This window comes from Papilio machaon, chromosome 8 (genome assembly GCF_912999745.1).
Source record: "Papilio machaon chromosome 8, ilPapMach1.1, whole genome shotgun sequence".
Classification (NCBI taxonomy): domain Eukaryota; kingdom Metazoa; phylum Arthropoda; class Insecta; order Lepidoptera; family Papilionidae; genus Papilio; species Papilio machaon.
In genome coordinates this window covers 4,135,012-4,156,930 of record NC_059993.1, presented here as the reverse complement: position 1 = coordinate 4,156,930, position 21,919 = coordinate 4,135,012, and the positions used below count along the sequence as shown (strand labels likewise).

The following is a 21,919-nucleotide window of genomic DNA, read 5'->3' as shown; positions in this document are numbered from 1 at the left end:
CAATAAAACTTAATACATAACAAAGTATATCGTTTTATTTACATAATTTATGTGGACTCTTAAACTCCTTTTAACTTCCATTACTTAAATATTGCTGAAAAATAACAAGCATTGCATCAGAATCAACTGATGAAGAGAAGGAGCAGGGTACAAATAAAATAAACGTATCCTTTATAAATTATTTATTTGGAATATAAATTGACATAATTAATACAAATTCTATGCAGTTAATACAATGTTTTGTATATAACCAGTTTATACCTAAATATAATTTACATTATATTCTATAGAAACGTTTTAGATTTATAACATTATATAAAAGAAATTAATTAAATAGAAAGCATACACCTTGAAGTTGCATGTCTTTATAAAACACTGGAATTATGTTGGATTTATTTAGTACCTTTACCTGTATCCGACATAATATCTTATAATGTTACTGCAACTTCTTTGTTTGTTGTAAAATACATTTATAATTATCTGCTTCACATTAATCATAGAAAGCCTTAATACATAATTACTACACAAAATAAACATTACGCAATTGTAACACTAACCTAATCGACTTAACGTTGGTTTCTGAGACAAAAATCTCTGTATAATTCTTATACAATCATTCCTGTCATCTTACACAGAGATAACCCAATTTGATCTCAGATACCCACGATTAGTTTAATAAGCTAAAAGACAAGTAAGGCTTTTTTTATAAATCAGTACATATTTAAATATATACATTTTTGAAAGAAATTTTTTTTACCATAAGAACTTAGATGTTGCAATTTAAAATATCTAAATGTTCATAAAATAGCTAAATTTGTTGTAACTTAACTTCAATCCGGTTTCAATATGCAAGTAAATTATAATCCATAACCCATACATATCTAAATAATAATAATACGTACTTAGAGTCCAATGGTGTTGATAATTGTAAATTTATTCTTAGGATCTCCCTTAACACATTCCGATATGAAGTTTTATTAGCCTACTAGCCAAGCAAATCAGTCAGTACATATAAATATAACCTTATAATATAATAATAAAACTTTAATGCAGACACTAGATCCGTACACTAACTTAGAAATTAAATAAAATTACAACATATGTAGATGTGTCTACATATAAAAGTATTAGAGTGTAATTTCACTGCAGTAACATATTCAAACATTGCTCTCCATTTTATCTCTTCTTTATGTTACAAGTTGATAAACGAGCAAGCGGCTACCTGAATTCGCCGCAACAGCAATTGCAGATGCAGAACTGACGGAGGGGAAACATGGAAAGATTTCCCCTTCCTATGCATCCTCTCCTTCGTCAAATCCACTTCTTCTCATCCTTTCCTTATAAGAAAAGGGTAAAGGAAAAAGGTTAGGGAATTACTTCCAATTGACCACTGTCTTCTGTGTAGTCGTGGTATTGTACACAGCGAGCCGGTCCATTTGTACAACAGATGTTTACAACATGTTTCTATATCTGCTGTTGACAATGGAAACTCAGTTATGTTGGTTTAATTTGTACGTAGTGTTTTATACGCAGGGTTCGACGTAGTTTCCTGGGAAGAGACCGGTGACTCCATCCATGACACCCTCCCACCAGCCGTCGTCGTTCTTCTTCAGCACGTAGATGACAGCGCTCTCCTGGAACGACAGCTCGTCCTCCTTGTCCGCGTAGTAATCGTAGATAGCTACAACTGCAAAACATATTACATTTTTTTTCTGTTTTTGACTGGTTTATAAATCTGATAATCCATTTTTTTATTTATATTTTTTATGGACCAATGATTAGGTTTTCATTTATCGAAGTCGAACAAACACAATAGACATAAGGAAAAATATGAAAAGTGTACAAACACATTCACACCAATCACAATATTTAGTAAACATTTTTGTTACAAAATCTTGATTTTTGAGGTTAAAGACATAATTTATAAGGTCTCATAGTTCACTTAATAATTTTTCTTGGCGGCTCTTAATTTCGTGCGGGTCACTGCGCACAAATTTAAGTGTGAAGGGCTGCGGCATGCGAGGGGAGGACACTGCGCAGTGCGCACCTTGGACCGACAAGATATTTGAAAAGAGTTATACACAACACACTTTATAGACATGTTGTTACAAAAAGATTATTCATGTTTAGGAACCTAATAAGGTATGATATACAGTAAAGATAAATAAAATAAAACACAGAAAAATAATTTTACCAAATTAAAATGTGGAAAACACTTTAATAAATGACAATATTTTTCTACCTTAAATCTTCGGTATTTCTGAAATAATATGACTTGTTCTTTAATTTTTTATGTTCAATTTTTTTTTAATTATGTAATCTATGTGTTCCAGTAAAATCTTAATATTTGAGAACTAACCTTTCTCGATGTAGTTCTTGGGCACCCAGCCCGGCAGGTCCTCCTCATCAGGCACGATGGCGGGCACCGCGCTCGAGTACGGACCTCCCATTTTACCCTGTGTACAAATTAAAACCAGAGAAAAGAATTGTAAATTCAACATTCAACGTAAATTCAAAGTGAAAAATGAGAAGCTATATAAATACATTTGACCAGCATGCGTGTGTACAATGTGCATATGTGGAGCGTGTATGTATGCATGTATGTACTTACATGGGGATGCATGTCATGCAGGCGGTCATGTGCGAGCTCATCGTCTAGCGGTGGCGGAGGCAGAGGAGGGGACACTGACCCACCACGCAGCGATGGCACACCTGATGACGACGATGCCCGCTGTCCACATAACATTAAACAATATCATTAATATTTATATCGCACGCTTTATCACCTCTAGTAAACTAGAACTACCTAAGATACAAAACTATTATAGAGACAACAATAAAAAAAACCTCCTCCATATTTACTAAAAGGATAACAATCCTCCGGTAGACTATTTAGTTACGAACAAAAATTAACAAAATGTAAAAATATAATGAAATTATGTATTAACTTAGAAAAGATTAAAGAAAAATTTAATATATATTTGTGTCTGTAACTTGTATGAATATAATTTTAAATATTTGACTTAATTGAAATAAAACATTGATAATATTCTTTAAGCAAATGTCACCATTACATTTTCATTTGGAGATTTGAATTTTGAGAAATTAAATGTACTTAAAATTGTTATAATATTATGATGTGATAGTGTTATAGTTTGTTTATCACCAACATTGTTTATTCCATAAAGTAAAAATTTATTACTAACATGTCCAGGTAGACTCATAGAATGTTGGCTGTGCTCTCCGTCAGATCCAATTAATGGAGAAGGTGGTGCTGAAAAGCAAGGAAAAATATTTAAAAAAAATGAAACAGTCATGAGGTATTAAGATATTAGGATTTTAGTTAATACTTACGTGGCATACTTGAATGCAAATCTTGCTGAGAATAATTGGAATTTGTCTGATGCTGATTAGGATGCACCATGCCAACCTATAAATAAAAGTTTACTATGAAATTTAACTACAATTTTTATATTAATCTGTTTGGATGGATATTTGAAGGTATCTCCGAAACGGCTCAATGGAGTTTAATGAAATTTGGGACAGATGTAGCACATAGTCTGGAAGAACACATAGGCTGTCTTATAATTAGCCTAAGTCTTTAAAAATGCTACTCGAAGACAGTATTTCACGCGGACAAAGTCGAGGGCACAGCTAGTTGTTTTATCTAAGTTATCATTTTTGTATTAATTTGGATCTTATTACATTCTACAGTATTCATATTTAGTATATCATATCGCTTGGTACTTTTTTCAATATCATACAGAACTAAAATACATTTAAATACCTGTATTCATAAAATATAAAACTACATATTTTACCTGTGGCTGTGCTACAGGTAGCGTTGAATATCCAGGAGGGCGACGCGGGTAGTTTGGCGCATAGTGTGACGGCACTTGCGGCGGCGCTACCGCAGGAGGCGTGCGGTATTCACGTGACGATTTGCCTATGTAACACAAAGATATAAACTCTACTGAATAACTATGATATGAAATTAACAAAAACTTAAAACTGAACACACTTACCGAGTGTGCCACGTCCAAGAGTGCCAGTGTTAGATGCGGAGGCCGCTCGGACAGCCGCCGGTGGTGTTGGGGGCTTAGTAGTGGGAGCCGGTAGAGTGGCAGAGCCCTGTGCGGAGACAGAGCGCCGGCCACGAGGTGTACCACTAGAGCCTCCATTCCAACGAGCACCATGACCAATATCATCCAAAGCTAAACGACGCATACAAATGTCTTAAGAAATTGCTACTATAACATTAACGCCAATTATAGCTTGTACAGGCACTTGAGTGAATACCAAAATTTTACAGTTGGTAATAAAAGACCATAATAGCAATTTTAAGAGATTTTATAGGTTGTAGGATAAAAAACATATCAAAATAAAAGCTGTTATGATTAAAAGTATACAATTACCTGTATAGTCAATACTCTTTCTCACATATTTTATTGGTTTCTCTGGATTAGCTGGAGCTATAATTTTATACTGTCTGGGGGTTACTTTATTGGCAGTTAAAACACCAATTTCTCTCCGAGCCACTTTTTCCTTATGTATAGCAACAGTTTGAGCAATGTGGTTCATTTGTCCTTCCATTTCAGCTAACTGGATTGTTTGCTGCTCCAGCAGATGCAGGAAGTTAAATGCTAGTGTGTTTATTTGGTAAGCAACACTTGCTAAAGATTGGGTTGTGTAGTTTTTAGTGCTCTCAAGAGCGAGTCTTTTATTTTCCGACTGAAAATAATTCGCTTCGCAATATTCCGCTACCCGTTCGAGGTTTGTATGACTGTCCGTCAAATGGGTTCTTCCTTCAGGAATTAACGTTTGTAAAAGTGCTGCTAGCTCAGCCATTGTGAAACTATAACCAAAATATTGATATGAAGTAAGTTATCAATAAGAAAATTATGTCAGTTCAGTTCCTAAAAATCATATAGGAATTTCATTTCTAAAAATCATATCTTTTATTACAAAGTTATTAAAACAAATTTGGACTACAGGATGTTGCTTGGATCAATTGCAAATAAGTACTTACAAGGCTATTATTACTTATATACACTTGAATTTTCGATGATCACAGTTTTTAAAGTTTGTTTTACTACAAATCAATAATCTCTGCTTTCCATCAATTATCAATTTATATTTTTTCTTTCTTGACTTTGCTCAATTTTTAAAATGACATTTAATTGACAGTTGACAATAAACCCCACCCAAAATACCACAGATAAACAAATTAGTTCAGCAGTAACAAACTATTGCGTTTAAATAAGAGTAGGATCAGGAAGTCACAATTTGCCTCATCAGGCATAAGAGTACTTTTTCCCGAATTGCCTCATCAAACGCAGAATATTTATTGTAATAAAGAATAGGTAAGGGGATGTGGGCTCTCTTCACTCATATGGGAACCGGGATCATTGTCTGAACTATTAGGAGCGCGGATCTGATGGTTAGAGAATACCAATAATGGGATCGATTCATTCAATTTTACTATTATCATGAACTGTAGAGGCGCAAACTAAAAATTTTCTATATCTTAGGTAACTTTTTTTATGAAAATTATCCAAGTAGCGTAACACAATTTTATGTTTACGCCACACTCCATGTTAAAATGTTGGCCCTTTAAATTATTTTTTTGTTATAATAACTAATTGGTTTTTTCAATATTTCTTGAAATAAAAAACAGATTCAGCTATAAATCTTCAATAAGTTTCTAAAGTTTAAAAATGAATTATTACAATTTTTAAAATATCATCATTTTTAATGTGGTTTCAACACAAATTCTTTGTTTTAATCCATTTTTAATCATTAAATATAACTTTAATTTTGTTTATATAATGGGTTTTAATACTAAATCTAATACATATAACCAGATTTAACACAAATATTAGAAATGAGTACATAATTATAGCTCTTAATTATGCATGTTACATTTTATGCATTTCCAATTTAAATCTAATAACATAAAGTCTTCCTAGTAATTGATATACTTACAAAAATTAAAGAGAGATCTACTAAGAATTTAACAAAGACATCATATTTTAAGTGGTTAAATAATGGATAATCTCACTGTATAAAAGTATCAAGTTCAAAAGCACTGCTATTAAAACACTGAAATAGTTAAATATTAACTTTCAAATAATTAGGAAATATCATCTCCTTGCATGAGCTTTATAAATTTCATGTGGATAAGAGTACATCCCAGTTTATTTCATTGTTGTAGACCTCTTGTTCCAGCCATAATTCATAATTGTCCTTGAATTCTTCATCTAACTCCACATTTGATTCGAGTACACTGTTAATATCTGTATCAACCGGAGTCAAATCAACTTCTTGTCCCCCTCCTGAACCATATCTTCTGTGGTTGAAACGGTCAACACTAGCCCTCAGTGCACATTCTTCTTCTTGAAAATCCCATGGTCTAGCATCTACATCATTGCCAAACGCCCAATCATCATTTAATCTATGGCGGACTTTAGAGTAAATAGCACTGATAGTTTTCATATTTGTTTTCCTCCATTGCCTTCCAAGGTACTTTGTTTGCATTTTTAGTAATTTCAGGACATAAAATTGCATCAAAGCATGCCTCACTTTAAGTGTGCGTTTCAGTATTGGTGCACTCTTAAACACAACAAGCATCATGATCCTTGCATTCTTCCATTTTGTCAATTTATTTAAAATTCTCAACAAATTGATACAGGAGAACACATTCCTCCATGAGTAAGGTACTGATGAGTCACCAATTTCCAAACATTCCTTGGTCAATTCAGGCTGCTCTCCAATAACACAAGCAGGAAAGTCAAATATGGGTATAGTGTTTTTGGCACCAACATATGACAAAATGTCTTGATTGAAAAACTTCAATACTAATGGCATGCAGTTAGCATAAACCAAGTGCTGTGACATAAACTCAAATTGGTAAACATGGTTAATTTTAAAATGTTTTAAAAGTAGGAGCAATATTGCAGTCACAGCTTTTACAATAATCTCTTTATGTCTATTGACATCAATACCGAGTTTTAATGATTGTAGAACAGTCACAGGCATTTCTTCAGGCAGTAGATCAGCCATTATGTTTATAGAGTATGTCTTGGCAGTAGACGTGGGCGCAGCTGCCAAGAGAATTTTTAAAAGGGCAATCATATACTGTGGTAAATTAGGAAGCATGGCTCTGTAGAGAATCTCGGCTTCAGTTTCTTCAACAATCTTTTCCCCTTTTGTCAGGGGACTCCTTGCTATCTCAATTTCTCGTTCTGCCTGTACTTCAGATAGGCTTGTGTACATGTGTTTTTTTAATATTTCAACCCCTTCATGAATTGGTTGTGGGAGTCCAGCAACTGTCTGTCTATCACCAGGTAGTGAATATCCAACAAATTTTATTCGAACATTATCCAGAAACATGTCAATATCTTTTTGACGAACTTTTGATTGCCAGGGAAGACTTCTAGGCAGAGGTGGAGGGGGAGGGGGACTATCAAATTGTTTAAAATACATGTAGTACGGGCAGTTCTGATTTGTATTTTGATTCTGCATGTTATCAGCAGGCATAGACTGAAACTCCATTGGGTAATCTTCAGATCCATTTCCAGATTCTTCTTTGTCTACGTATATTTGCTCATCAGATTCATCAAGGGATGTTTGTTTCATAAAAGTCTGTCTTCGGAGAGCCCTTTCATTTTCTTTGAGTTTTCTTTGTCCTGGGTTTTGGTTTTCCAGCATGTCAGCGGCACTAGGAGGAGGTGAACTGGCCCGCATTCCCTTTATTATTTCAAGAGTATCTTCATTAATAGGAGCTAATCCATACATTTCTCGTAATCTGGCTTTTCTCTCTTTTAACTCTTTTGAACCACCTAAGTAAACAAGCAAAACTTTCCACAGCAATAATAATACTTTTTTCATAGGAAAATAAGGCGTTGTTCCTGCGCAAAGATGTGTTACCATACTTAATAATTTAACTGGCAACAGTTCCTCACCAAAAGGTGTGCCGAGTTCTTCTTTAAAGTTTTTCACCAAACAAGCATATTCTGAATCAGCGTTTTCTTTTTCTGTTCTCATGTGTTCTGTTATTAAATACAAAACAGACAAAATAACTCGAAGATTAGTAGAATCAGGAAGGGATTCTGCTATTTTTCTTGATGCCATCGCAGAACTGCTTCTTACGATTTCGAGATTCAATAATTCGATAAATGCAGCAAATGTTCCCATTTCATAAAGTGTCATGATATTGAGTCGAGCCCAATGAGCTTGTTCTGCATCAGATTGCATTTCTGCCCAACAGCCCTGCGCTAAGTACAGTATACATCGAGCAGATCGCATACGAACATCACTTACTGCAACATCCAAATGCTCTAATAGTTTCATTACTACAGTACGCTGCTGTGGTAGAGTTAATCTTTGCCAACTTGGTGGGAAATTAAACTCTTCCATTATGTCTTCGAACGCTTTCACATTGAGCTGAAATTCGGGGTGCTCGGTATAACTATAAAGTTCAGCTATTTCATTTGCTTGGGAATCACAGTCGTCGTAAACAAAATCTAATTCGGGGCTATCCATATCGTTGACACAATCCCCTTCATCCATGGGGCGGCGTACGTCGGGCAATTTTGTGCCGCTGCGTCGACCGTTGCCGTTAGTCCCCATTGTTGGTGGTATTAATCACAATAAAATGTTTATGTACATTCTAATAGTACGTAAGGGAACTTGTATTCATCCAAAAACGTAAGACAAGGAAATTAGAATCGTAGGATAAATTTTTAAATGTCAAATTGTACCATAAAGTGCCATAAAGCATAGAAATTATCTGATGTAGATATAGAGCATAAATTTTTATAGGTTAAAAAACAGTGGAAATAAAATTATAAATAATAGCAAGAAAACTTTGAAAAATAAAAAAGACTATACAGAAAAAATCAAATAAGGGTATCCGAAAGACTGAATTATTTTGTACTACCTTTTGCCCGCAATGTCCGCGCGAGATTTAAAAAAAAAGTAACGTCACGTCCCACGGAAACGGGATAAAAAGTATCTTATGTTCGTTTCCTGATTCTAAGCTACCTCCTCACCAATTTTCAGCCAAATTCATTTCGCGTTTTGTCTGAGTAATCGTGCCGGAGGCCAAATTTTAGTTCTCTTTCCTTCCCACTCTTTTCTTATAGTGAACGCATAGGAAAGGGAAATATCTTCTTTCTGTGCGTCCTGCATCTTCTGTTGATTAAAGATTGCATCTACAAATGAAAATGTCTATTGGCATACTCATACTCAGTATAATACAATATTATTTTTAATTGTTTTAAAAAAAATGTGGAAGGCATTGGGATAGGCTGATTATGGTGATGATGACGATGACACACTATTAGTATAATAATCATTATCGTTTCGTAAGAAATATTAGAAAAAAACTTTAAATATGTAAAAGTTCAAATACTAGTCGAGGAATTGAAAAATAAAGAATACCTACATTAAATTTAATAAGAGGGATTGGTTGGTTTGTTCTCACGTCAGACGTCGCGCGGATGACATCGAACCATTTATAATATTATGCATTATAATGGTTCCCCTCACCACGGCGGGCACTTAGAGCCGCAGGGGTGAAATTGTAGTACTATATAGGTGATCAGATTATATGAAACCCGATTTATAAACAACGAGAAGCAGTATAACATTGTGTTTCTTTTTAGCGTCCTCGATTTAACGATTCGGGCGCAAAAATATATTGCTTATCCTATTTAGCAAGATACCAAATAAAGCGAATTAGTACAACAAACAAACGATTTATTGCTTGAAAAATAAATTAAATTTTTAACTTTTCCTCCACTAAGTAGTGGAGGAAAAGTTAAGTTATTAAGGCTTATTATAAGTATAATAAGCCTTAATAATTATACAGATATGCAAAAAAATCTAGTTATAAAAGTGTCTCTTTTGTATTCACTGTTAATCATGTTGAGTGAACATGGTACAGTTATAAGAATGGAACAATGATGATAAAATCGGCGACGTGATATTTTCTGCTCCGTAACTCATGTAATCTTCATGATGACGGAGACTTTAATTTATTCGTCATTCCCTCGATCTTTGCGCCGTACGTGTTTAAATATGAGGTACGAAATAGTTGGCATTTATTTGTTGTTATTATTTTCTAGAATTTTAGTTGGTTTAAAAATGCTAGATGATGAATTAAATGTTGATGATATATTACGTAACGACTTAATGCCGACGTACTTTATAATAAACGGTGAAGACGAAAAGCAAAAATCTGATAATGACGAGCTTAATATTTTGCCTTCCATAAATGGATCAATAGATGCTGCATTTTCTATGCTAAACTTCCACAGGTATGGACAAATTTATTTAACTTTCTAATTTTGTTTTCGTTACTCAACATTCTATAGGAACTTTTATCAGTGTAAGGTTACCTTATTATCTTAACTAGCAAAAATAATTGGAGGCTCTTCATATACATATTTGTTATTATTAACAGCTAAATACTTTTTCAGAAGAATGATGAATGAATATCAATGTCGGAATTATGTCGCCGAACAAATCTTGGATGAGATGGGCAAATCCGTAATCCAAAACAGACTTGGAAAGCCTTATAGTTTTAATATAAAGGACGGCATTGGGTTGGCCAGGTCGCAGGATTTAAGGAGTAATGTCATGAATGATATCGGTTCGGCAAATTATCAGGAATGGTTGACTAAGTATGAGCTGTTCATAAAAAATTGCAAAGTTATTTTTTTTAACTATACGACGATTTATTTATATAAATAATATTAATTCGAACCTAATATAACCTAAATCTTCTACCGATAGAGTTGCCGCTCTTAATGATTTATACCGTCATTATAACGTGACAAAAGATTTAAGAACCGACAATATTTCTATATCTCACACTCTTCAACCGCACGTGCAAGAACGAGAGGGATATGAAGTGTTTGAGGGCCATGATACACCTGGATTGACTGAGACTGGCAGAACACCTTATGAGGTCTCAAAACATGGTAAGTTAACAAGTTTTACCTACAAAACACACTTCGCTTAATTGTAAAGATGGTCGGATTATCAGATGATCACTTTTTCTCTTCAAAACGTTTTAGGAAAAGTCCTATCTCATTACGTACCAGGTTTTACAGGTACTAACGTAAGACTTACTACACCATATCCGCGAAAAACATTACCTTCTTGTAAGTCCCATGAAAAGAGACAGTTTTGGGTAGTTTTATTGCCGCGTACTGACTTGGTAAATGGTCACTAGACGGATTCCCCCTTAGTGTAATTTTCTCATACTATAACTACACTAAAAGATACCTTTAGGGCTCTGAATGTGGCAGTTATAATATTGTAATATCACTTTAAAGGCGGTGGTTACGAATATTCAATGCCGCCGCCGCCGCCGCCTGTCTACCACTCGGCCGCGCAAGATCCTCACGGCGGTGGATACGAGTACGTGGCGGAGCGCGAACACCACGGTCTGGGCATCGCCGACCTCTTTGATATATCGCTAACTGGCATCGCTTTTCTGTCTTTCGGCATGTTCGTACTTCAGGTGCTGATGTGTATTACTATGGTAAGTAGAAAATAAAAGCAGATTAAAATTGCTTAAAAAAATTGCATTTTCAACATTTGCAATTGTTTTTTCATCGCCATCTCCCTGTTTTTTGCCGACGTGTGTTGATCGATCCCATACTTTCTTCGATTTTCTCTACTCTTGTAACATATTTAGACTTTATCAACGTGTGTTCTTGTGTAATTCTATGGTCCAATTCTCGAAAATTTGTGTACTGTACATATATAAATTGAATTATATATTATATATATTTATAAGATCCTTCTTATCTCAATTTACCTTCCTATCTATAAGTAAAAATGTAAAGAATTAAAATAAATTATTGATATATTAACAGAGTGATCAACAAACACAAGTTATGCAAATGGTAGACACTGGAGACTCCGTGAACGTGGACGATGTGTTCCGTACCAAGCGTGACGCTGAACGTTACACTGAAGATAACATGCATAATAAACGAGACAAGCGCAACACGCTAAGCACGCTGAACACGTTGACCCGGTACGCACTGATGGCGGTAAGACCACGCGGCACTCAGTGTTTGTATCGAATGCTGTGTCTGGGTAACAAACAAGCCAGAAACATGGAAGATACCAATCGATACTGGTTACCCCTTTGGCAGTAAGTGTATTTAATTAAAATCTATAGTTAAATATTTTTTCAAAAGCGGTAGAAACATATATCAAGATGGATTGTAAAATATTTGCATTTGTGTGATCCTTGACTTCTATTGGACTGGTACATACTTTTATTGGACTGACTTTCTACACTGATATATAAGTCACCTGTATCAACGAAGCTGTAAGAGTATAAGTGTATTAAGATTTTAATGATAACATATTGACTTGTGAAATTTTTAAAACTTTTAACAAACCGTATTTTTTGAACTGACTGCAAAAAGGAACAGTTTCTCAATTCGACTATTTCTTTTTATTAAAGTGATAGAATTTGCCTCGTTATAAGGTCTTAAGGGTCAGAGGGCTCAATAACTTGTATTATATTACATTGGACTCAACAACTGTACGTTTGTATATGTTATAAATTAGTGGTGGCGTGGCGTGGCTGCGTGGAGGCGGCCTGGGCGCGCTGCGTGCTGCCGTGCTGGGACTGGGCGGAGCGGACTGCGACCATCTATATTCTAAACACCATTGTCTTTCATAGATGTATAGTTACACTTAGTTAACAAAGACTGAGTAAGAAAAGATCTATTATAATCATGCATTATTAATTAATTAAGAACGGCTTAAGTCACGTGTGATCATCCGGTGACAGCACCGACTAGTCTCGGACCCGTCGGAGGTCCATCTTAAGGGCGAGTGTTTCCGCCAAATCCTCAATATAAACACTCGCCCTGAAGATGGACCCCCGACGGGTCCGAAACTAGTCGGTGCCGTCACCGGACGATCACACACGAGTTAAGCCGTTTTAATTACTTTAATATTATGTCTCACGAAAGTTTAAACAATTTAATGCATTAATAATGTTTAATTAAGTTTTTCATATGAACTAACTATTGTATATTTATATTTACTTACAATTTAACGCGTTTGTTTTTAATAGTTATTAACATTACGTATTGCTAACATTACGTAACATTAATCACAGTTATAGTTTGTGTCAATAAACGTGATTAAAAACAAGAAATGATAATAAAAGCGCATATTAAAGGTTATGTTTATTTATTTCATCTATGCAAAACCGTTATTTTAATTATACAGTTTTATATTAATTACAGTAATTGCGGTAAGATTAAGTTATTAAACAATAAAAACTGTATATATCTAAAGCAACACAAATTTAACAATGACTTATTTATTTATTTATTAACTTATTTTAATGATAATCATGAAAATATGTTTGAATACTACTATTTCTTTTACGCTGTACACTGACTGGCCACGGCCAGGAATAAGAAAAAGCCCTTTCCATGTTTTTAATATCACAACTACGGTATAACTACGGTATTAATATTAAAATTTATGGTTATTTAAAACTTATTAAAATTTTTACACTCCATCTAACTTTACATTATTAAACTTGCGTAAGATATTAATATTTTCGCTATCATAAAAAAACTATAAAAAAAATACTTATTACAGGTAGGTAGATTTTATAGCGTCAGAACAAATGGTCGTAATTCAGTGTTCACACCTGCGATATAGGACAAACCAACAGACGAAGTGCCAAAAGTAGCGAGTTATACAATTACTATGTATATTTTGCACTATAATTAAAATTGTTAACACACCGCAAATATTACCAAAGCATAAATCGGCGTCTTATAAAATTTTCAGCCAAATTAATTTTGAACCTGTGTATGTTTTAAATTGTTATTTAATGTCTATTATTTGATACGTATAATTACAACACGATTGAACATCTAAAAAAAAATCTTGTCGACCGACATTATTGTTACAAATTTAAAAAGTTATAATTTTGTTAATACTGTTACAATGAGATCTAATGAAATAAATGATTATTGCCTCTAGTTACGACTTACATTTTTTCCTTAATAAAACGCTATTAATGTTTACTTTTATGTACACGAAGTAATTGCATTGTATATTTAATATGTGCACTTTTAAAGTCTAAAATATCTGCTCGTACTAAAAGCGTTTAGATTAAAATATGATCTATAACATATTTTTATGGCAAGTTTAGACATAAATTTTATTTACATTTCTTATAATAGGTAGTAATGATTGGAATTAGTATTTCATCCCCTGCCTAATTAAATTAAAGTGTGTGCCCAAATTGATACAAAGATAGGTAATGCACGCGATTTTTTTAATTAATTTATGGCGTAGACGGTAAAGTCACGGGAGTAAATACACAACCTAGTGGGGTATAGGCGTAAGGATTTAAAATTGAATAAGCCTGATGACTATGCCCGAATATTTGTCCAGGAAAAATACCTTGACGCTGGGCTATCTTTAAACGCGACGTTAACTGCTTCTTCCATTTCGTTCTTCTGTTTTGAAACCACGTCTTTATTTGAACTTCTGTGAGACCGAGTGCTTTGGATAGTTCCATTCTCTTTGATACGCTGAGATATTTATCCATTTTGAATTCCGCTTCGAGTCGTTCAAGTTGTTTAGCGCTGTATGCTTGTCGCGGTTTGCGTTCCGGTCCAGCTCTTCTGGGTCGTCTGTTGCTCTTGTCATCTAAAAGATTAAAATGGCATTAATTTCCTGCTCTAGGTTTTAATTTTTATAGTCTATTGCTGTACGTGTCAAATAAAATATTATTATTAATATATTAAAATTACTATTAAATATGTGGTCATAATTTTTGGTTTGAATATATTCTTTTGTATATAACCTCTTTGCTAATCTTTAACAGTCATCATAAAGATGAATGGTTACCAATGTTATCTAAGTATTTATAGTATAACTATTAAGTTGTCAATTCTATGCTTCTTAATCTTCGTAGCGGTTGTTTTCTAAAATATTTAGCGACAACTTAGAAATAATGTCATCGTAAAACTAGTAATATGCATATCTTAAGTGTCAAAATGTAGTTACGTTAAGAAAGTTCATCTTTAAATGGTAATAAAACAAGGCCCATTTACAAAGTAGCTACTCTCACTTAAGACAAATACACGGTGAACTTTTTCTCGTGTATACTAATCGGAATTGTCGCAGGTTCTCGTTAAGTGGCTATAAACACAATCAGAGTGTTTGCGCTGCGCCCGCGCAGTTTGTCGAGTCGCATGTCGTTGTCGTTGCGGAGTCAACAGAGCATTGTGACAAGTGTATGGCCCGTGATGGCCGCGCTAACAGACCGCTAACGATTTACGTAAGCGGCATTACGATTTACTAGAACCTATCTTATTTGAACTGGTCATAACAAAATCGATTAAAAAATATGCGTAGGTTCCTTGTGTGTTTGTATTTATTTTATGGCATAATTCGAAGAGGCACAAAAGTTTTATGAAAATCTATTAGGAGATTCCGCAACGCAAAGAATGTATAGGTAAAGTATATTCAACAGTTTTGGGCTCACAAGTGTTAACGTGATTTAATATCATCACCTCCCTGGCCTTATCCCACTCAGGTGGGGACGGCTCACAAGGTTTTTAAACCTTAATATAAATTTTGTTGCCAACTTTACTGGGAAGAGAAAATTAAATATTTATCTTTTAAAATAAATTGAAAATTAAACATGTTGTAAATTATAAATTACATAAGTAAATATAACTAAACATCTATAAAAAGCAGAACAGAACGTCAAGCTCTTGTCTCTTGGTAGTAAACATTATATACAATGAATTCAGTAATACTACAACTCTTTATCATCTCTATATTCTGGATTATAACCTTCACTTGGTCTTCCAGAATCATATTAAGTGTAATAGTTGAGGTCGCTCTTGTCGTTCTAAGCAGATGTGGTAGTATAGTCTCATTATTAAGCAGTAAACCTTTATACCCAGTTAACCTGATTTCAATTACCAAAAAAACTCGCATTCATTTCTCGGTGCATGAATATCATACAAATATCGAAATGTCCCAGAAGGCGTAGTTGGTGTTATCTATTAAAGTGGTATCGGACGCTGTTCTAGCTACAGATCGTTAAGGAAGTGTACAAATAGGCATTGGCTTTGTTGGTGATTATCGTCGCGGCAGCTGTTTGTCAACACCTCGGTGCGAAGTCTCGACCACCGTCACTCGTCGCGACAATTCGACGAACGTCTTCCAACTATCGCGAGAACCGCGACGTGAACGTTTTATTAGTTCTACATATTAGAGAGCTCTGACATTTTTTAAGCGTTTACATCTTTTTTTAATAGATGAGTAAATTAAATAAATATTTTATGTTTTTTATTTGTTTCTTGAAATATGGTAGAAATCTGGTTAAAATTTTTGACAGACCGTAAAGTAAAGTATATTTACAAAACTCGCAAAAATGTCGTATTATAAAATAAATCCAATTTTAACTTCATGTTTGTGATTCGTCAGTTGACGATGCGATACGGTATAAAAAAAAAACATATACTTAAAGTTGACTGAGATAAGAATTAGGTTTATAACCGAACCCCCCACCCCTCACCCACCATGGATCTCCGGACCCCCGGCTCTCGTCTGGACCCATTCCCGGACATGGCACCCTCACACTAATTTATAGCCACTGAAAATCCGAGGTGCGGTCTACGCAGGTACGCAAACAAAATATGTAAAAAAATCTTGTTAATCAGACTTGTCACGTATTCGAAACTACCAGTGTGGTAAGAGCTTGTTATGAGTAAAGGAACACGTCTTCTATTTTTTTATTCTTGTAGTCCAACTTTGAGAGCAGTAAAATCCTAAAAAATTAGATGTCTTAAAATGTTCACCACGCCTAAGGAACTTGAAATGCGGTACAATCCTTTCTAAAAACAGTGCGCTGTTTTCTTCAAGAACTTAATTTGGTAATACCTCTGGAGACAGATAATTCTATTACTAGCACTATTGTAGCGTTATTATAGTCATATTTGTTCGGAAGAGTTTTAATATTTTTTTAATCGTAATACAGACTTTGAATTATCTCATTTATAAAAAAAAAAGTCTGTTAAAGAGTCGAGACAAAGGCAACGCAGCGACAACGAACGGGTGACTATGCACTTTATGATGCAAAATATTTATATTGCCACTTAAGTAAAGTATGTACAAACGATTAGACATACATGTAATTAATGAAACACGCAAATGTGAGTGAAATATGAGCTGAGATGAGTGTTAGGGGTTAGGAATTATTGCGTGTGCGTTGGCGGAGTGATGCGTGAGAACAATTACACTTGGGTGTCGTCACGCAATGTTATTAGATTTGGGTAACACTGCCGAAAAACCCTTACAAAAACATCGTTATCTCTGTTGTTTCAAAAAGTGAATGAGAGCGAAGACAATACGTTTTAATATAAGTATAATGGCGAAGGATTTTCGCGCACAGAGTTGCTGTTCATGACCGTTGTAATAAACTAGTACCGGTAAGTAATAAATACTGGTAGGAGAAGGCACAGGACAGGCGGCCCTGGCGATGTCTTGTGTCGGAGGCCAAGACCCACTTTGGGTCGCTGCGCCAGGAGAATAAGTAAATAAGAAAATAATAAAATATCTGAACTACATACAATGATGAATAGCGCATGGGCTCTCAGATTCAACGCAAATTTGCGCTTTTTTATGTATTTCATAATGTATGCTTAAAATAAGGTAACAAAATGGATATTTAAATATATTATACTGTTCGCGATCTATGCTATGCGAGAGCGTCGGTGGCTCAGGGGTTAAGCACTTGACTTGCAATCTGCAGGTCCTGGGTTCGAATCCCGCCATGTACCAATGTGTTTTTCGATTTTCGATTTACATATGTACATTTATCCGACGTTCTTACGGTGAAGGAAAACATCGTGATGCAACCTGCACATATCTGAGAAGAAATTCAATGATATGTGTGAAGTCAACCAACCCGCACTTGGCCAGCGTGGTTGACTATGGCCTAGTCACCCCTAAAATTGGGGTAGGCTCCGAGCCCCTCGGTGGGGATAGTGAGCTGATGATGATGATGATGATGATGATCTATGCTAAGACTTATTGTAAGAAAAAAACTGCTATTTATTTCTAACACTTTTGTTAACATTCATTCATGCAAACCACTTAAAAAATATTTTTTTTAACGGGCGCATCTTTTTTTTTACGTCATATCCACATAGCCGACAGTATCGATACGTCGGTTGCCAAAGTTTAATGTGGATATAATATAGGACATTGGTGCAGGATTTACCGTAAAAGGTGGTGGAAGGTTGGTGTGTGGCAAGCCAGTGCGCGTACGCATGCCCCGCGAGCAGCTCCGCGCTGTTTATGGCCGTCAGCTCTTGACAAGTTGATGTTGATGTTACTGCAACAATACAACATGGTAACTATATTTTGGGTGTTTTGATTTTGGTGAAAAATATGTGTATTAAAAACATTTTGAAGCAATTTATAAATTTGTACACTAGATATTTCTCTAAAATGTTGCGTATTGGAAAACGTAGCCAAACGCGAGACCACAAATAACAAATGAATTAATAAAGGACGATATTAACACGAAATTTAACGCATTAAAAATAAAAATAAAAATAATATGATGCTTTGATTTAAAATTGGAAGAAATGTATGTGCGGTCTGAAGATAGGTGAAGTAAATTTGAAACATTAATTTATTTAAAGGCTTTGTTCAAACAATTTTTATATTTTAACTATTTTTGACGTTAATTATGCTTTAATTTTCTTTCTATGTTAACTTATATATTGTTTAAAAGTAATTTATTTATAGGAAAGTGGGAAAACTACAATTCAGTCTGTATATTTTTAATAATGATGTCTGGAATATAAAAGACAGGAGATAATAGAGTTATACAAATTTTCGGTATTTGCAATTATACGTACCGTTATATTCATCAGCATTTTCTTCGAGGCGGTCACTGTTCTCTTGACTTGTAGACTTATCATCACTAACACTGTGTTTTTTATTGTTACCCAATATATCGTCTATTAGAAAAGTTTTACTTTTCGTGTCACTTGAACTATTTAATTTGTTCCTTTCAATACAGTTTACAGTAGCACTTTTATCACGTATTATTTTTTTAGGCACAGTTTTCTCAGAATTCACACCAAGATGTTGTTCGAAAAAGAAAACTCCGTCGGGTCGAACAAATGGATATGATAGAGTATTAAATTGTGGCGTATTATTATCTCTTAATGATATTCCACTGTTTTCACATATAACGTCAATTGTTTCATTCTCACTGTCATATTCGGTTTCTGATTCACAATCAAGTGATTCTTCTTTTTCAACTGTATAATTATTACGTCTTTCGACAACTTTGGAATCCGTATCGTCGCATGTACTCGATATATAATTAATCGAGTTCATTTTCACTGAATTAAATGAATTATTTCATGACCGTTAAAAGTTTTCAACAATAATGAATGGTCATCTACCATTAAAGTTGTGAGGGTACTAAATTTCCTCTCCTCTGCGAACTCGCACTGATAATTAGTTCCGAAAATAGGTGGCACCGGTCGAGTGTTACCGGAGGCTGTAGGTATGACCTCGCAGTGATTCTCTAACGCTACTGGTTGATCAACCAATGGAGGGGACTGCGCCATCTTAAGTAGGTGGGGCCTCGAACACCGGCTGTGAAAATTCACACCTTTCTTTTATTTGATAACACGTTGTATGAGAGGTTTTTATCGCACAAAAGATCTCTAAAAGCGTATGATGAGCCCTCGGGGAGAATATCACCTTGTTATTTGATTGATGTCATCGATTCGAATGATTTATTTAAAGGTAATGCAATGGAATTAGTTAAGTAAGGTGATAGAAGTCAATTAGTTGCGTAATTATTCACTAGTTGTCGCCCGTGACTCCGTCTGCGCGTAATTAAAAATAAAACTAAAAAGTAGCCTATGTATTCTTACTGAGTATGTTTTACATCTGTGCCAAATTTCATCAAAATCCATTGAGCCGTTCCGAAGTTCCGTTCCGTTCAAACAAACATCCATCCATCCATCTAAACATTCGCCTTTATAATATTACTAAGATTTATTGTTTTTTTCTGCATTTATGTATTTCGTATCAATACCGTAACGGTATATACTTAAATATCACCAAACCATTAGGTTTTACTTGCGATATATTTTCAACAAGATTAGTTTTTAAAAGGACTAATTGGTAACTCGTAATTCCTGTGATCTTTGCAGTAACCTAAAGTAAAAAAATCATAAACAAATCAGTAGTAGCCACGGTCGAAATAGTTAAGAACAATTTTATGATTGTTTCAAATATGTGTGTTTTTCAAATACATTATGTACATGACTAGGTATGTATAAGTGTGACAATTTGAACAGTGTGTTTGCGCTCGTGTGTATCGTGTAAGTCGGCGTATCAATGTGTTATGTAGTCTAAAAAGTGTTCTAGGCATATATACGAAGAAAATGTATGATTTGAAAACATCAACATAATTTATTTCATTTCCACCATCGTGTAGGCGACAATTCCAGAACTTTACAAATTTCTTGTAAGCACTTGTCGAACTATTAACCAGTGCCTTTTCCCAACTCACACCACTTGATTCTCTAATGGTTAATGTACAGATTGATAATTTTTCTAGAACAAAACTCGTCATCGTGAAATGATAGAAATGACTCTATTTTTAGGACTATGATTAATTGAAATTACAAAGACCTGTGATATAGATTTTTGTCATCAGACATTTGAAATCTTTTTATCAACGAGAGCTCTATCGAACAGTTAATCAAATCTGATACAGAAATGAGTCAATTTTTTATACATCTGACCACAAAGCTTTTATATCACGCCCTCTATAAACCAACCCTGATGTGTACAAGATTAATTTAAAAAAACTTCGTGAGACTTACTGAACGCCATCTCTTGAATATATTATAAGTAACAACTCTGCTAGGAGTGTTCCCTAGAGTGATAAGCTGAACCCTCGATAGATGGCGTTGTAGAGAACCAGGGTTTAGACTACCTAAATTCCTTTTAATTGTAAAGTATCTTATAAATATGAAATTTTTTAAGAGAAAATCCAAAAATTATGTGAAGGAGAAGTGGATTTGGCGGTGAAGGGAATGCATACGAAGGGGAAATATTTTCTTGCTGTACGTTTCCTCCTCCGTTGATTAAATGTAGGCCCGCAAGATGGACCGATGATCTGGTCAAGGTTGCGGGAGTATCCTGGATGCGGGTTGCACAGGACCGATCATCGTGGCGATCTTTGGGGGAGGCCTATGCCCAGCAGTGGGCGTTACGAGGCTGAATGGATGGATGGGAGTGCATCTGCAATTGCATATGTATGTCTATTAGCAGCGGTCGTTTCAATATTCCGACGAATACAGGTGGCCGCTTGATCGTTTGTCACCTTATAATTGAAATAAGTTTAAGTATGCGTTGAAACCTTTTATGTAAACTATGATAACTTCAAAGTTTATTAAATTTCGAATTTTTATAATTAACTAGTTTTTACCCGCGACTCCGTCCGCGCGGAATAAAAAATAGAAAACGGGGTAAAAATTATCCTATGTCCGTTTCCTGATTCTAAGCTACCTGCCTACCAATTTTCAGTCAAATCTATTCAGCCTTTCTTGAGTTATAAATAGTGTAACTAACACGACTTTCTTTTATATATATAGATTACTAGCTGTCGCCCGCGACTCCGTCCGCGCGCAGTTAAAGAAAAAAAATGAAAAATAGATGTTGGCCGATTCTCAGACCTACTGAATATGCTCACAAAATTTCATGAGAATCGGTCAAGCCGTTTCGGAGGAGTACGGGAACGAAAACTGTGACACGAGAATTTTATATATTAGATAAAAAATAGAAACGT

General features: G+C 34.7%; 4 protein-coding genes across 4 annotated transcripts; 1 reads left to right on the top strand and 3 right to left on the bottom strand.

Annotated features, from left to right (window-relative positions):
* Window positions 1-1,245: 1,245 nt before the first annotated feature.
* On the bottom strand, window positions 1,246-5,197 carry LOC106720560 (abl interactor 2). The gene is made up of 9 exons (XM_045678948.1): window positions 5,030-5,197; window positions 4,416-4,855; window positions 4,026-4,214; window positions 3,822-3,946; window positions 3,355-3,430; window positions 3,207-3,274; window positions 2,612-2,731; window positions 2,360-2,456; window positions 1,246-1,687 (listed from the first exon to the last, which is right to left on the bottom strand). Exons 2-9 carry the CDS (start codon window positions 4,846-4,848, stop codon window positions 1,524-1,526), a joined length of 1,272 nt encoding a protein of 423 aa, XP_045534904.1. The 5' UTR covers window positions 4,849-4,855; window positions 5,030-5,197; the 3' UTR covers window positions 1,246-1,523.
* Window positions 5,198-6,036: 839 nt separating this feature from the next.
* LOC106720627 (striatin-interacting protein 1) lies at window positions 6,037-8,764 on the bottom strand. Its single transcript, XM_014515345.2, has one exon. The coding sequence runs from the start codon at window positions 8,629-8,631 to the stop codon at window positions 6,172-6,174; it is 2,460 nt and encodes an 819-aa protein (XP_014370831.2). The 5' UTR covers window positions 8,632-8,764; the 3' UTR covers window positions 6,037-6,171.
* A 1,319-nt stretch (window positions 8,765-10,083) lies between these two features.
* Window positions 10,084-12,715, top strand: LOC106720561. Its single transcript, XM_014515282.2, has 7 exons — window positions 10,084-10,088; window positions 10,131-10,322; window positions 10,485-10,688; window positions 10,801-10,988; window positions 11,346-11,554; window positions 11,892-12,175; window positions 12,601-12,715. Exons 1-7 carry the CDS (start codon window positions 10,084-10,086, stop codon window positions 12,713-12,715), a joined length of 1,197 nt encoding a protein of 398 aa, XP_014370768.2.
* A 1,635-nt stretch (window positions 12,716-14,350) lies between these two features.
* LOC106720562 (homeobox protein slou) lies at window positions 14,351-19,679 on the bottom strand. The gene is made up of 4 exons (XM_014515283.2): window positions 19,532-19,679; window positions 18,957-19,448; window positions 18,311-18,424; window positions 14,351-14,718 (listed from the first exon to the last, which is right to left on the bottom strand). The coding sequence occupies exons 1-4, from the start codon at window positions 19,677-19,679 to the stop codon at window positions 14,351-14,353; spliced, it is 1,122 nt and encodes a 373-aa protein (XP_014370769.2).
* Window positions 19,680-21,919: the final 2,240 nt, after the last annotated feature.